Source organism: Dunckerocampus dactyliophorus, chromosome 2 (assembly GCF_027744805.1).
Source record: "Dunckerocampus dactyliophorus isolate RoL2022-P2 chromosome 2, RoL_Ddac_1.1, whole genome shotgun sequence".
In the NCBI taxonomy this organism is placed as follows: domain Eukaryota; kingdom Metazoa; phylum Chordata; class Actinopteri; order Syngnathiformes; family Syngnathidae; genus Dunckerocampus; species Dunckerocampus dactyliophorus.
Window position 1 is genome coordinate 34,048,900 of NC_072820.1, and position 15,377 is coordinate 34,064,276.

At 39.5% G+C, this 15,377-nt stretch overlaps 1 protein-coding gene across 7 annotated transcripts in view; it reads left to right on the forward strand.

Annotated features, from left to right (window-relative positions):
* plce1 (phospholipase C, epsilon 1) overlaps window positions 1-15,377 on the forward strand; it is an 85,735-nt gene that overhangs the window by 58,790 nt on the left and 11,568 nt on the right. For 4 of the 7 annotated variants that reach the window (XM_054767321.1, XM_054767322.1, XM_054767323.1 and 1 more), the window contains 24 exons: window positions 2,460-2,605; window positions 2,697-2,844; window positions 2,914-3,024; window positions 3,085-3,194; window positions 3,265-3,384; window positions 3,951-3,992; window positions 7,669-7,797; window positions 7,920-8,056; window positions 8,237-8,343; window positions 8,445-8,569; window positions 8,822-8,966; window positions 9,060-9,224; window positions 9,292-9,406; window positions 9,479-9,638; window positions 9,708-9,830; window positions 10,285-10,421; window positions 10,498-10,736; window positions 12,022-12,083; window positions 12,152-12,317; window positions 12,395-12,502; window positions 12,788-12,904; window positions 14,286-14,444; window positions 14,529-14,664; window positions 14,806-14,847. In XM_054767321.1, the coding sequence (XP_054623296.1) occupies window positions 2,460-2,605; window positions 2,697-2,844; window positions 2,914-3,024; window positions 3,085-3,194; window positions 3,265-3,384; window positions 3,951-3,992; window positions 7,669-7,797; window positions 7,920-8,056; window positions 8,237-8,343; window positions 8,445-8,569; window positions 8,822-8,966; window positions 9,060-9,224; window positions 9,292-9,406; window positions 9,479-9,638; window positions 9,708-9,830; window positions 10,285-10,421; window positions 10,498-10,736; window positions 12,022-12,083; window positions 12,152-12,317; window positions 12,395-12,502; window positions 12,788-12,904; window positions 14,286-14,444; window positions 14,529-14,664; window positions 14,806-14,847 (3,049 nt within the window). The remainder of the gene's footprint in view (window positions 1-2,459; window positions 2,606-2,696; window positions 2,845-2,913; window positions 3,025-3,084; window positions 3,195-3,264; window positions 3,385-3,950; window positions 3,993-7,668; window positions 7,798-7,919; window positions 8,057-8,236; window positions 8,344-8,444; window positions 8,570-8,821; window positions 8,967-9,059; window positions 9,225-9,291; window positions 9,407-9,478; window positions 9,639-9,707; window positions 9,831-10,284; window positions 10,422-10,497; window positions 10,737-12,021; window positions 12,084-12,151; window positions 12,318-12,394; window positions 12,503-12,787; window positions 12,905-14,285; window positions 14,445-14,528; window positions 14,665-14,805; window positions 14,848-15,377) is intronic. The other 3 variants (XM_054767320.1, XM_054767318.1, XM_054767324.1) reach the window with 3 other exon arrangements.

Consider the following 15,377-nt stretch of genomic DNA (forward strand, 5'->3'; position numbering starts at 1 on the left):
ATCAGCTGGTTGTGTGAAACTCATGCGCGTTACACTTGCTGTTGTTTACAATGGACTCAATCAGCTGCATTAATGCTGGCTGGGCAGTTTGCTCCTTACTGTTATTACAACATTGGTTATGTTATGCAAGAGAATAACAATCATGTGGCTAATGAGAGCAAAAGATTCATGTTTAGATACATGACCTCTTTGCTTTTCTATTCAGATGTGTAACATGGAAGTGTAGTTTTGCAACTTATTATAGTATTGTTGTTATAAGGGTTTATAGTTTGGACCCCGGCTGCAGTGTTTGGCCCTGATATGCTCACATTGTGCTCATGGTTCAAGTTTGTCATCAGTGGTTATGTAATGTGCATCAAGGAGAAGCTGACCCTCATAGTTGAGCTAATAACACATGCACAGGCGGCAATACACAAACATCAAAGGCAGATGGGCGCAAAGTGTAGCTAATGCAAGCTGTTTATGTGTGTGTATGTGTGTACTTGTGTCACCTTATCGTCTCCAGTCAATTCAATCTCTATGTGCACCCTTTCACTTTATGGAATATATGGAAGAGATGCCAACTCCTGTCTGATGCCTTCATCCGGGATAGTTCCCACAAACCGCGTCCCAGTTGGTCAGAATGGTTTAGAGGGCGACAGTAACGCTAGCCAGCTGGTGAAAGGGCTTATCCTTATGTCATCGCTGCAAAAAAACAGTGAACAAGTACTGTGTTTCACACTGCAGAGGCTGGGAAGTTACAGACGCAGACTGTGGCTCACTTCTCAGAAAGCACACATAGCATTTTATGAGGCCATAGGTAAACGCTATATCTTGATCCTGTGTCAAGGCGACTTTCAGGAAGACATGTAAGACTCAGCAGCCCTAACTCAAACCCCTAACCTTACACTGAGTTTACTAATATTAACTATATAAGTATATTATAACTAATATTTTATGCTTAAGGGTGCTTTCACACGAGCATATTTTAGGTCTGAATATAATTCATGTTCAGGTGCAAACACAAATCATATTATTCTAGATAGCTTTGAACTGCTTCCATACTAGCACTAGTGCAGTTCGGTTGTAGTGAGAACACAATCCGAATTCAATCCGGCTCAACTGGAAAAATGAGTGAATTAAAACAATTTACATACTACACTCTATAGTGTATATACACTATACCTTATAGCAGGGGTGGGCAAACTACGGACCGGAGGCTACATCCGGCCCGCCAAGCATTCGAATCCAGCCCGCCAGTTGCTTCTAAAGTATTTAATTTAAATTTCTAACATACAAGCTGGCAACATGACTTGCAAGTAGTCAGAATCAGTCAATCTGAGACAACATTTTGATATTGTAAATAGCTTTTCACATGCAGCGATCCAGACAACTACCTCACCCATGGTGCCAAACAAACACAAGTCAACAACTTTGTGACACACAACTTAACGTACACACTGCGCTGTCTGGGAAGTAAAAAAATAGTGATGTTCACATACTCTGTAATAGTCAATGTTTAATTGTTCATAGTTCATGTTGTACTGTCTATCACACATCATTTATTCATGTATATTCCAGATGTCAGTAAAAAAAAAAAAAAAAAATTAAATTTTGTTATTAGATGTGGTCTGATGGTTAAAGTGCTCCTGGGAAAAAAAAGGACACAAGCACATATAGCAGATTGTATGACACTTTTACAGATAAGATATGACAAATAATTCCAGGTGGACTGTTAGAATTCTAAGCTTGAACTAGTGTGCGTGTATCAAATATATAGTCTGGCCGCCCAGCCAATTTTGTTAACTCAATGCGGCCCGCGAGTCAGGAAGTTTGCCCACCTCTGCCCTATAGTGTATATACACTCCTGATCAAAATTATAAGACCAGTTGAAAAATGTAAATAATTTACATTTTTTACTGTTGGATCTTAAGGAGGTTCTATGTAGACCTTCAAAATGCAAAAAGAAGAAATTGGCCGTACAAAACATTCCCGACCTTTTAACACTTGCTGTGCATCGGCTGCACGTGCCATCAGTCATATTGGGAAAGGGGGTGAATGTGAAACCTAAAATAAGCCTGAATGCATTCTACTTAACTATATGAATCAGTCCAGGTTTATTTCTTCTATATTTCTGTATGATGATTTATGTGTATGTTAGTGTGTCATTGTTCATGCTCGGGGGGTTTTGTTATGTGTTACATTTATTGGTAGTCTCATATGAAACACTGCTTTTGTATACAGTATGTGTGTGTGTGTGCGTGCGTGCGTGCGTGCGTGCGTGTGTGTGTTTTGAAGTGAGCCAGTGGTGGGCTTGGCAGTTTTATTAGCAGTAATAGATACATGCCTATGACAGGCATTGTATGTATGTATGTATTGCATACATTCATGGGGCTCTAATGCACGATTTAGAAGCAAGTGTGAATGCACCCGAAGAGTGTGTGTGGTCTTATATTTGCATGTCTACACTGTGTATACAGGTGAGTTCATGGGTGACATGGCTAGTCCTGACTGCTAGTTCTATGGAAGAGAAGAGGGAAGTGTTCTCTTATCTGGTCCATGTGGCTAAGTGCTGTTGGAACATGGGGAACTACAACGGTGTCATGGAGTTCCTGGCAGGACTCAGGTTGTACACATTATGCAAATTGTTGTTGTTGTTGTTGTTGTTGTTGTCTTGCCATTAAATGTGCCTAATGTTGTGCTTTGTCCTCTGACAGATCTCGCAAAGTGCTGAAGATGTGGCAGTTCATGGACCAGTCCGACATCGAAACCATGAGAAGCCTGAAGGATGCAATGGCACAGCACGAGTCTTCCTCGGAGTACAAGAAGGTCGTAACCAGAGCGCTCAATATCCCAGGATGCAAAGTGAGTGGATGCAATTTTTTAAAATATTTTTAGTCTTTTTAGTACTTATTTCAACCTGTCCAAATGTAGGTGGTACCTTTCTGTGGGGTGTTCCTGAAGGAGCTGAGTGATGCATTAGATGGCACCGCAAGCATCATCAGCCTCAAACCACCTGTGGATAACACAGAAGACACAATAGAGGTACACACCATACACACAATCAGTTAGCAAATTCATAAATGACCTCCCTTGCTTTTCCAGTTTGTGTCCGACTACAGCGGACAGCACAACTTTTTGTCTCGTGCTGGCCCAGACGGTCTTCACGTGCCAGAGAAAGAAACCACAGTCAACAACATCCTGCAGATTATCAGGTACGCAGCAAACTTTACTTATTTGTTCAATCATATTATTAACGTTTCATTCTCCCGTCCTGCTTCCCAGATCATGCAATCGCAGTTTGGAGGCGGAGGATCCTGATGAAGCCTCCACCTGCCCTCAGTCTTCTTGTGGGCTGGCTCCGACATCCAGAAACAACTCCCTCAGGGACCGCTGCCGCTATCAGTTAGTATTTGAATTCTTTAAAGGCATAATGTACAGTAGACATGGTATCTGTAAAGCTGAAGCTGGAGTTTAAGTGCACCACATTTGGGATGCTGTGGAAAAACAAAAGAATGATTGGATGTCAGAAGTGTTCCTCTTGATAAATGCCTGGAAGTCTCTGCAGTTGAGTAAACAGATCTTCCCAGCCACTACATGAGGAAATAAATGATGTTAGACCTCAGGCTCTTTTCACAGTGTAATGCGTGAAGTGCTTTGGCCCAAGGATTTGCAGTTGGTTTGCGAGAAAAGATGATGTTCTGGTGTCAAAGAGAATAACGATAGCAGGTTGTCAGGGCAGGAAGAAGGAAGAAGCTCTGGTCCTTTTCAATGCACTGATGGCACATAGACGATTACAACAGCTGGAATTTGGACATAGCCTGGCTTGGTGGTGTTTGTGTAAAGGAAACCTGGATTATCTTCTGTGCTTGCGGACTGTTTTTTCTTTGACTCTTGAGTTATTGTTTTATGTTAAAGCATGGGATAACACTAAGAGGTCCTTCTGCTCTTTTTCCTTTGTCCCATTCCAGCTCCCAATCATTTAGGATGTCCCAAGAATCCAAAAATGTCTCGTAAGTGGGGTTTATGACTGTAGAGCTTCAGAGTTTATGAACCTTGGTGGCTAATATTGGCATGCTCTTGGATCCATTTGTCGTGGCGCATGATGCGTTCTCACTCAGCTGCTGTTGTTTCCACGTTGCAGTTAATGCATTTTGATGCATTTTGTCTTCGCCTTCAGCTCACTTGCATCCCTGCTGAGATATTCCAGTTGTTGTTGGTTACATAGGGTGACGTGACATACCGTAAATTCCAGTGTATAAGCTGCACCGGTGTATAAGCCGCACCCACTAAATTTAGAGTGACAAAAACAGATTTGTTCATATACAGTATAAGTCGCACCGGTGAATAAGCTGCAGGTGTGCACGTCGTAAAAAGTGATATTTAGTGTACAGAAAGACGTTACACTGAAAGATTATGTAAACTTTTAAAAATGTTTTTCCCCAAGTAGTGCTTGCCAAACAGTGCCGAATAGTATAGATAACAGTAGTAGCCTACCAGAAAAGCCATTCATCGCCATCCTCTTGGGAACTAAAACCACGAAAGTCTTCCTCGTCCGTGTCAGAATTGAACAGCATCAAAGTCCCACCCTTGCGAAATCTGTAGAAGATAGTGTAACCGAGCGATTGAGGGATGTTGTGGGAGTGGAGCATGGACGAAAGGACAGGAGCCGGCGCTGTAGAAGGCACGTCAATTGACCTTAACACACAACACCAATACTTCCGGCCTTCAAAATAACAGCACATCCCTTAGTGCGACAAAATACGGGTGTCACAAAAAATTGCTTACAATAGTGTTTTTTTCTGCTCCACACTGTAAGGAGATTATACACAGACTTGTGCAAAAGTTGCATAGTTCCTTCTATGACAGCCAAATCCATCGCTTTTAACTTGAAAGTGGCATCATATCCATTTCTTTGTGTATTTTCTGTGATGGAAGACGCGTCTACATTCAGTAGGTACAGTAGGTGACGGTATACACCTAAACGTTGCAATGATTGCAACCCGCCATAAGCAAGAAGAAGAAGAAGACCGTATCTACATCCGGGTACTGCGTCTACATTCTGGTACAGTAGGTGGCGATATGCACCTAGACGTTGGTTGCGACCCGCAACACCATAAACACAAAGAAGAAGAAGACCACATCTACATCCAGGCGACTATATTTTGGCAATCAGTGTTAGATTGATAAATATCAACTTTATCCAAGTGAACAACACGGCATTTAATTTTTTTTTAATATGGTATCAGTATTTCCTTTTTTGTTGTTGTTGTTTTCATTCAACATAACAGGCTTTGCATTCTTGGCGGTATATTTATGCTATTGATTGAATAATCCAAATCCTACATTGTTTTACATTTGATTTTAGTATAAATTGTGCTCGCTGTAAACTGGAGTGTGTGCATGCATAACCGGCTCCATTCAACGAGAGCAGACGGTTAGCAAACACTGAGAATGGTGGCTTCTTTGCATTTCTTGGCTGTTTCCTGAAGGTTTTTTTTTTTTTACTTATGATAGACTATTTTAGTAAAAGCGTTTTCCGAAATACATATTTAAACGATTAGTACTAGTTTTGAAGAATAGGGGATGTCACAAGATTAGAACATGACCACACAAAGCATCACCGGAAATGTAGTTTTTAGCCATAAATTAGCCGCATCTATCTATAAGTCGCAGGGTTCAAAGTTTGAGAAAAAGTAGCGGCTTATACACCAGAATTTATGGTATAACAACCATTAGAAACATGAATTATTTAAAACCTGATTAAGACTCACACTTAAGGTGGAAAAAATAGGTTACAGTCTGATCTAACTGCTGTGAATTAAACTCCATGTGCCTATGCACTCCACTTGCCTGTGTGCGCTCCTTACAATGTCCGGCCATGCTTCTATATTTTTATTGGGAAAAAAAGTGTAATGTTGCCACAGAAAAAGTCTGAATTGTTCTGTGTGTAGTATTATAAAATGTGTATTATTATAAAAGAATAAGGCATTATTTTACAGGTAAAAAGTGTAATGCTACAAGAAACAAATCTTAATTGTTTGAGGAAAAAGTGCAATAGTACAAGGGGGGAAAAAAACATAATATGATATAAAAAAATGTGATGATTTTATTGGAAAAAGTGTAATATTACAATCCATCCATTCATTTGCTAATTATAATTATATGAGGAAAAAAAGTCACCCTGTGAATATATCTAGGTCATTGTATTCTCAGGGCATTGATTCGAATGCAACTGGACTGTTCAGGTTGTCTAAGAAGATGTTTCACCTCTCATGAGCAGGCTTCATCAGTTCATGCTCAGTGAATAGGTGGGACAAACGCTAGTCTGACTAGGTAGCTAGCCCTAGTCTGGTAAAAAGCCGTAATTTTAAGAGAAAAACAAAATAAAATTCTTGTGGAAAATTTAGATTGCAGCGTGATCTAACTGCTCTGAATAGAATTCCATAATGTGTGTGTACACTCCATGTGCCTGTATGCATTCCCTACGTTTGGCTGTAGCCCTGATCAGTCTCCTTTAAGTGCTGCATTCTCATGGAGGGAATGGGTTTTACCTCTTTTGTGTCGCTAAATAAAGCAAAATATATAAAAAAAAAAAAAGATCAGAATACTTGCTAGCAGTAGTTTTAGCTGAGCTTAGGCCTGTCACGATAATCAATAAATCAAGTAAGCGCACGATAAAAAAAAAAAACAACTCCATAATTTTGCTGGCCTTGATAAAGTGGCATGTGCATGCGTGTTTTGTTTTCCTTCTCTCAGGCTGGATTACAAGAGGTTCACTCTGTGCCAACACCTGGGCGTGTTGGTTCTATAGCAGAATGCACGGAGTGAGTGAACCCTTCTGTCAGTCATTCAGTTTCTTTGTCCCAGTGAGGAGAGGCGTGCTATGCGCTAGCGAGTGCACTTCTTGCTCGATGTGTGTGTCGTGTGCTACACGATCGAATACTTTTTTGGTGCCTGTTATTGTATAAAACGCAAAGACAATGAAATAAATAATACAAATGGTGGAACTTACATTTTAGTGATTCCGGAAGTATAACACCTCTTTGTGCACCGAACGCCTTTTTGCTGCATCCAAAACATGTGCTTGAATATGTCAAAACGACAAAACGTTACACCTCATGAAATGTATTCAGCGTATCCCGCTCACAATGTTGTGAAGTGACTCAAGGAAGTGTATATGCAAATGAGCCGACGTCTGCATTGTCTCACTATGTGAACTTCCGATGTTTTTTTTAGTTTTTTTTTTTTTTTTATTAAATAACGAAAGTGGCACTGATTCAAAATCAATTCAATTCAAAATTGTGATTGATTTTATTTAAGTGCAATTTTTGCTAAAATAGGCTTAGTCAATTTTGTTTTCACTGGGGTTGTTTGATTTATTCAATTTTTGTAATTTTATAAGTTTATTGCTTTTGATATGGTCTACTTATGCCATATATTATTATTATATTCATGAAAAAATAGTCTCAAAATAATTTTGACAATCTTACACACATACTGTATATTATCATTCCATTCATGAAAAAATGATCTCAAAATGATGTTGACAGTAATATCGTTTATCTGGAATAATTTGTAATTGTAATAATCATCCAGCAAAATTCGTTATCGTGACAGGCCTAGCTGAGCACAGTGGCAAGTTGAAGTGATGCATCAACCTCCATCATTTCTCTGTTCTATCTTCAGGTTCATAGTGGGGGATCTGTCAGACTCTGAAGGCGACCTCTCATCGGAGCCTGCAGCTAACGAGATGGAGTTTCAAGGGACAGAGGAGACACACAGAGCCTTTTGCCACGGCACTGAGCTCATTCCCTGGTAGGAAACAAGAAGGGAAAAAATCTCAAGTCACACAAGTATTACAAATATAAGCTTGACCTCTATCCAAACACATGCAGTGCAAACCTGACACACAGTTCCATCATTGTATTTTTTTTAAGGTATGTGTTGTCGCTACAACCAGATGTTCACCAGTTCCTGCTGCAAGGAGCAACAGTCATCCACTATGACCAGGAAGGCCACCTGACCGCCCGTTGTCTGCTGAGACTCCAGCCTGACAACACCACGCTCACTTGGGGTGATATAAGATGTTCTAATTATCTGTGAAATGATCATGGAGGCTATAAACATATTGACAAGCTATGTGTCTTTTCCATTATGTTTAGTGATCAACACTGGCTGTGTTTAACTGGTTGTAAATGTACATATAACGTCAATTTCCTGTGACAAACATATTATAAATGTTGGTAAATGTTAGGTAAGCCTCAGAGTGGCGGGATCTCCCCCATGGAGCAACCGCTTGGACTGGGTCAGGCTGTGGTAGCAGGACTGGCTGAAGGCCTGCTAGACCTCGCTGTGGTGAAGGTGTGCTGCCGTGTGTTCACTCTGTCTAGTATACTGCACGTGGTTTGTGTGTGTGTCATCAACAAGACATCGAGGTTCAGTTTGTGTGTTTGAACTTGCAGGCCGTGTTCCTGGGTCACCAGGGAGTGGACGTCCATGCCGTGTGCTTGCAGAACAAACTGAGCCAGATGACGGTGGAGGAGAACGCCCTCAGCCTCCTCTATGGACTCAATACCACTGACAACAGGTCAGGTGTTGTGTTATTCTGTGTTGTGCTACACTGCGCTGCATTACATTATGCTTCATTGCTTTAGGTCGCATTGCTTTTCATTGCATTACTTTACCCTGTGTTTTGTTACTGTATGATGTGTTACTTTAGTTTATTTCACTGTACTTTCTTGTAATACTTTATTTTATGTTGTGTTGTGTTATTGTATTTTATTTCACTGTACTTGCTGTAATTCACTTCACTTCATATTTTTGTAATAACTTCCAACAGATTGCTGCACTTTGTAGCCCCCAACCACACCACACAAATACTGTACAAGGGTCTGTCAGAGTTGGTGAATGCCACCAGGAAGCTGAAGAAGTTTCCGGATCAAAGGCTGCAGTGGCTCAGGAGACAATATGTCAGTCTGTATCAGGTATAAAATATATATTCATGCAATTATGTGTATATAAATGATATCTTATACAGTCTATTTAATCCTATCTTTCTTTATGTCTATGTCTGCCAGGAGGAGGGTCGATATGAGGGGCCGACGCTAGCTCAGGCTATTGAGCTCTTTGGTGGGCGAAGGTGGAACATGGGAGCAAGTGGAGGTGAAAAATCTGCAGCCCCCAAAAACAGTCCTCTGGGCATCAATGACAAGGCCAAAAAGAAGAAGAAGGCTCTTGTCAGGGTCAGTATTTTAATATCCACATTCTGCGAGTTATTTATTTAGCATATTAAGTTTAATATGGACACAGGGGGACAGTGGGGATGCCACTGATGATGAGATGGTGTCCAGGAAAACACGCAGCTGTAAAGAGGGACTGTATCGGAACGGACCAGAGTCAGACAGCATAGACCAAGAAGATCCAGGTTACAAATTAGAATGCGAGTGATATGTGCTGTCTTTTGAAAACCTCCATCAATCATCTTCACCCTCCACAGACGACAGCTTCCCAGGGCCGTTCTCCCTGTCCTCTAAAGGAAGTCCAGGACTGCTGGCCTCTTCCTCTTCTTCCTCCTCATCCTCCAGCATGGCAAGCTCCTACCAGTCCCATCCACAATCCTCTCCAGTTCTCTCAGGGACTTCCAAGGCACAGCCAGGGTATGATCACAGTAAATAGTTGTGGTTTTAGATTGGGTTTTATTGAAATGTGATATTTCTGGATTGAAGGGCGTGGAGCAGCAGGTCGTGGCATGGTCGTGGCAAAGGATGTTTCAAAGGCTTCCAGAACCTCATGATCTCTGACAGCACCATGAGCTTCATCGAGTTTGTGGAGCTCTTCAAGTCATTCAGGTAGACATTTAGTTCACATTTTGTATCTATTTCTTCCTTTTGTCAATTATCACAACTGTAAAATATATTATGCTACTACAAGCGATGTGAAAAGTAACAAATATAATTCAAGTATAAAGTATAAAGTAATTGAAAATATAAATATCAGATAAATCTTAAAAATATTATTTTTGTATGTTTATATTTATAAATAAAGATAATAAGAAAAAAATGTCTGAAAAAAACGAGTCATCTTATCTTCGGGTCAATCCAATATATATGACAAATGTTATTCAATATTCTACAAATAGTAATTTGGTGTTTTATTTTCTTTTATGTATTTAAAAAGAGGGGTCGTCCTGTAATCAGGTTGTCTTATATTTGGGTGACTACAGATATCTTTATAAATAATAATTTATCAATTTCACAATAATTTTTGCGTAATTACATATTGACTGTGTTTTTTTCCCGCCAGTATTCGGAGCAGGAAGGACCTGAAGGAGCTTTTCGACACATACGCCGTCCCCTGCAGTCGATCTACTCCTGAGTCGGCTCCTCTCTACACCAGGCTGAAGATCGATGATAGAGACGTGGGGTTACAACCAGACCTTGGTACTGACTCACTAACTAAATAGCAAGCATCATAAATCCTAATCCTATATCTCCTTCCTTCCTCCCTCCTCTCTAGACCTTCTAACTCGCAATGGCTCCGACTTGGATCTCTTCATCCGCACAAGACAGCAGATGTCCAACAACCAGAAGCAGATCTCAGATGCCATCGCTGCCGCCAGCATCGTGACCAACGGGACGGGCGTGGAGAGCGCATCGCTGGGTGTGCTGGGATTGGCCATTCCTCAGCTCAACGACTTCCTGGTCAACTGCCAAAGGGAGCACCTGAGCTACGATGAGATTCTCAGCATTATACAGGTGAGCAATTGTACAGGTAAACAAATTTTGCATAGGAGATCATGGAAATAATCTGTTCCAGGGTCAAACTGTGGCCTTTAATAACCACAGCTTAATGTAAAAACAGTAAAACTTTAAAACGTTTTTCCACGACAGAGGTCCATCCTATGGGTTTTAATGAACTATTCATGATCAAATTTAACACCCACAAAATAAACTTAATTAGTAAATAAAAGATATAATGCATACAAGGGTTTGTAGAAACGTATGCATAAATCAATTAATGAATAACAAAAATCAATCAATTAATGAATAAAAAAATACAAAAATAAGTACTGTAAACAGCAACCCCAAAATTGTAAAAATAATGTAGATGAAATATTTAAAATAATGCAAAAATAAAATAAAAATGTATGTCTGAATCAGTTAAGTCCTGAAAACTAGTGTTTCAAAAAAGCCGAACAATAACTGCAAATTAATATCTACAAAATACACGTAATAAATAAATTAAAAATACAAAAATGTATGTATAAATAAATAAATATTTATTGTAAAGGTGCATAAATAAACAAATATAAAATGTTTATAAAAATTGTGTCCCAAAAGAGCCCAAAAAAAGTAAATATAATAAATATAATAAAATTAATATATAATATATAAATATTAAAGGAAATGCAAAAATAAGTGATAAAAAGCCCCTCGAATATTGAAATCAATATCCATAAAATAAACATGATAAATAAATATAAGAAATAATAACATGATAAATGAAAAAAATCATAAATCAATGAATTAATAACTTTGGTTTTTAGAACCTCAGAGACCTTTGACTGTTTGACTGTTTATTTGGATAGATGTGGTGGTATAGACGGCGGTTCGGATCTACGTTGGGCATGTTCTCCCCATGCGTGCGTGGGTTTTCTCCGGGCACTCCGGCTTCTTCCCACATTCCAAAAACATGCATGTTAGGTTAATTGGAGACTCTAAATTGTCCATAGTTATGAATGAGAGTGTGAATGATTGTGTGTATGTGCCCGTGATTGGCTGGCGACCAGTTCAGGGTGTACGACGCCTCTCGCCCGAGGTCAGCTGGGATAGGCTCCAGCATACCCGCGACACTAGTGAGGATAAGCGGCATAGAAGATGCATGGATGGATGGTGGTATACTGTAGAATGGGATGAGGAATTGTGGGCTATTGATCAGGAAGTCCCAGAGAAAAATGAATGGGATGAGGATGTAGGAAACCTCAGACAAAAGGAAGGAACATGGTGATCAATAACGCTGATGAATGGATTTGTGTTGCAGACGTTTGAGCCTTCATCAAACATGAGGCAGAATGGGTGGATGTCCTTCGAAGGCTTTGCAAGGTACAGTGTCTTGTGTCAGTATCCACACTACAGAATGTGTACAAATGATGGTCCTTCTCGTTGACCAGGTACCTCATGGACAAAGAGAACTTTGCCTCTCGTAACGAGGAATCTCTGATAAACCCAGAGGAGCTCCAGTACCCCCTGTCCTACTACTACATTGAATCTTCTCACAATACTTACCTGACTGGACACCAGCTCAAAGGAGAGTCCTCTGTGGAGCTTTACAGTCAGGTCAGTGGAATAACAGAAGACGTCTCCCACATTGGACGCACAGTACTTATTTTGTTCTGTTGTTACCGTCCTACAAGGTGCTGCTGCAAGGATGTAGGAGTGTGGAACTGGACTGTTGGGATGGAGATGACGGCATGCCCGTCATCTATCATGGACACACTCTCACCACCAAAATACCTTTCAAGGTGAGGAAGAAAAAGTAGCAGATCACTGCTTCTCAACTGGTGGCCCGCGAGTTTAGTTCAGAACTTGGGAGTGACATTTAGAGGATCGTTGCCAAGCGTTTTTGCAATAAGTCCTCAAAAAAGCAGCGCGCCCCTGCCATATTTTTGGATTTTTGATGAGCATTTTTGTGATGCATTCATAAAAACAGCACAGCGGTCCCCCTTATAGAGGATTTTGTGACTTTTTGCAGTAGTTCCTGTGTTAGTTAGAGGCTTGATACTAAAAAAAAAGTCATGTGATCCCAGGATGTGGTGGAAGCCATTAACCGGTCTGCATTCGTCAACTCCGACATGCCGGTCATCCTGTCCATAGAAAACCACTGCTCATTGCCGCAGCAACGCAAGATGGCCGACATATTTAAGGTAAGAAAAGATTATAGTGTACGCAGTCTACAGGAACTTTTACTTTAGTCTCTGATGTTTTCCCTGAGAAAATGTACAAGTTTTCTTCCCTTGACCAAATGTTGGCATTTTATTTAGCAATGCCACAGTCGCTCTAATCCTCAGGCTGTGTATTTTTTATAACACACAGGAACACACACACACACACACACACACACACACACACAAAAATCTACTGGACAGATAGTGTATATGCTGGAATGCCCGCATGCTTTCATCTAGCTAAGCCCTCCCAGCACTCTGATCCTTCCCCAGGGACTGATGTGATGGACATAGAACTTTTTCATGTACACAGCACAACTCTTGGGGCTCACTTGAACTTGTTTATGTTCTGTGTTTACAGAATGTTACAGTTCTCCTATAGTAGTACAATCTTAAAATACTGTACAAAAATGCACCAAAATATTTTACATTTTCCGGAAAAAATATGGCAAAAAAATAGCACAATACTGTTTTACTCTACATTGTGTTGCTGTCATGAGTCTCCTCTTGAGTAACATTATTGGCGATTACTGGTTGTATCTGTTTTTGTTTTGTTTTATTTTTTATGTTTGTTATGTTTTATTGTTTTTTATTTATTTACTTTGTTACATAATTTTTTCGTGCCCCCAGTCTCCTCTCAAATAGAATTAGCGAATACTGGTTGATCTGGTTGATCCATTGTTTCTATATTTTTTTTTTCATTTTAACTTTTTTATTTGACTTTATTTAAAAATGTTTATGCCGCCCTCAATATCTCCTTGGAAAAAATAGTGATCAATTGTTTTAGCATTTTTTTTCATTTTGTTTTGTTTTTTTAAAATATATTTTTCACTTTTTATTTTGTTTTTGAAAAATAGTTTTCAATTTTTTATTAAATTTGTATGTAAATTAGTTTAACATTCTTACATTCATATATCATATCGACAGTCATATAAGTGTAAGTTAACCACTAGAATCATACTATCTGGAATCCTTATTAATGACAAGGATGGGCAACCTGCAGCCCATGGGGGAAAAAAAAACAATAAAAAGCCCAAATTTGTATTTACATTTCTATGGTTATCATCACACTTTTCCTCTTTGACATCTCGGCTACTCTTCCGTGGTGACATCACATAAAACACAAAGAAAAAGAAAAATGCTTATAAAGTCTCGCAAGATTATGTGCTAATATTATGTGGATTCACTTATTTTTACACTTGTAAATAATTATTGCTTAATCCTTCTTTGTATACTTACTGAAGGCTTTATGATGGCAACAGTTTGACCCTGGAACAGATAAATTGACTTTACATGATCTCCTGGGGCGAAAATGTCCATACTTCTATGAAACATGTCTGTGTTAAACTGACTTTCTTAGACGGTATTTGGGGAACGCCTTGTGACACGCTTCCTCTTTGAGAGCGACTTCAGCGACGACCCTCACCTGCCATCGCCGATGCAGCTACGTGGGAGAATCCTGCTGAAAAACAAGAAGCTGAAAGCCCACCAGGCACCGGTAGACATTCTCAAGCAGAAGGTGGAGTCGTCTTTTATTTTAATGTATAAATGAGTTAGATGTCATAATCTCACAATTCACTCATTTTTTTTCTCTTTTTTTCAGGCTCACCAGCTGGCCCACCTGCAGGCCCAGGCCAGCAGCGGGTCACCAGGGGGTGCCTCGCCTGGAAGCCACGCGAATGAAGAAGATGACGAGGACGAAGACGAGTACGACTATGACTATGAGTCTCTATCAGATGGTAAAAAATGCTTTAATACACTACTATTCTGTCCCCCTTTGTGTTTGTTATTGTGTTTTACTCCTTCTTTTAAGTTAATAATTTGTTCTTAAACTCCCTTCCTGTCTGTTCTGTTTGATTTGACCTGTTCTCTACACTTAGCTGATGTCCTCAATGCCTCTACCGCCTCCTATGGGCTGGAAGGTAAAAAGCTTTCAGTGTGACAGTGTTGCCTTCTCACCTTGTTTTGCAGTGCTAGCTACAGTTCATCCATCTAACACTTTGTGGCTTCATTGTAGATATTGTGTCTTTTTAGTTTGCCATTGCAGACAGGAGATTTGTTTTGCAGATTTGTGCAACTATCATTTATTCTTGTTTACTTTTCAGACAAACATTTTCATGCTCTTCTGTGTTTCACGGTAAAACAACAATAGTGTACATTAAAACTGTTATCATCATGACAACACAAGTATTTGATAAATATTGCCATGAATTAGATGTACTCAAAATTTAAATAAAGTGATGGCTGTTAATAATGATAATAATAGTAATAACAACAATATTTAAAATAATAATAAATTTAATAAATATTCTAATAATAATAATAAATATGAAATAATATGTTCCAGAGTCTATCTTTGATGTATGTTCCCAAACCTGCAGGTGTTCCCAAACTTTTGGAGGGAGTGTAATTTAAGTCTTTAAATATTCTGCAATAGTATTAATAGTATTAA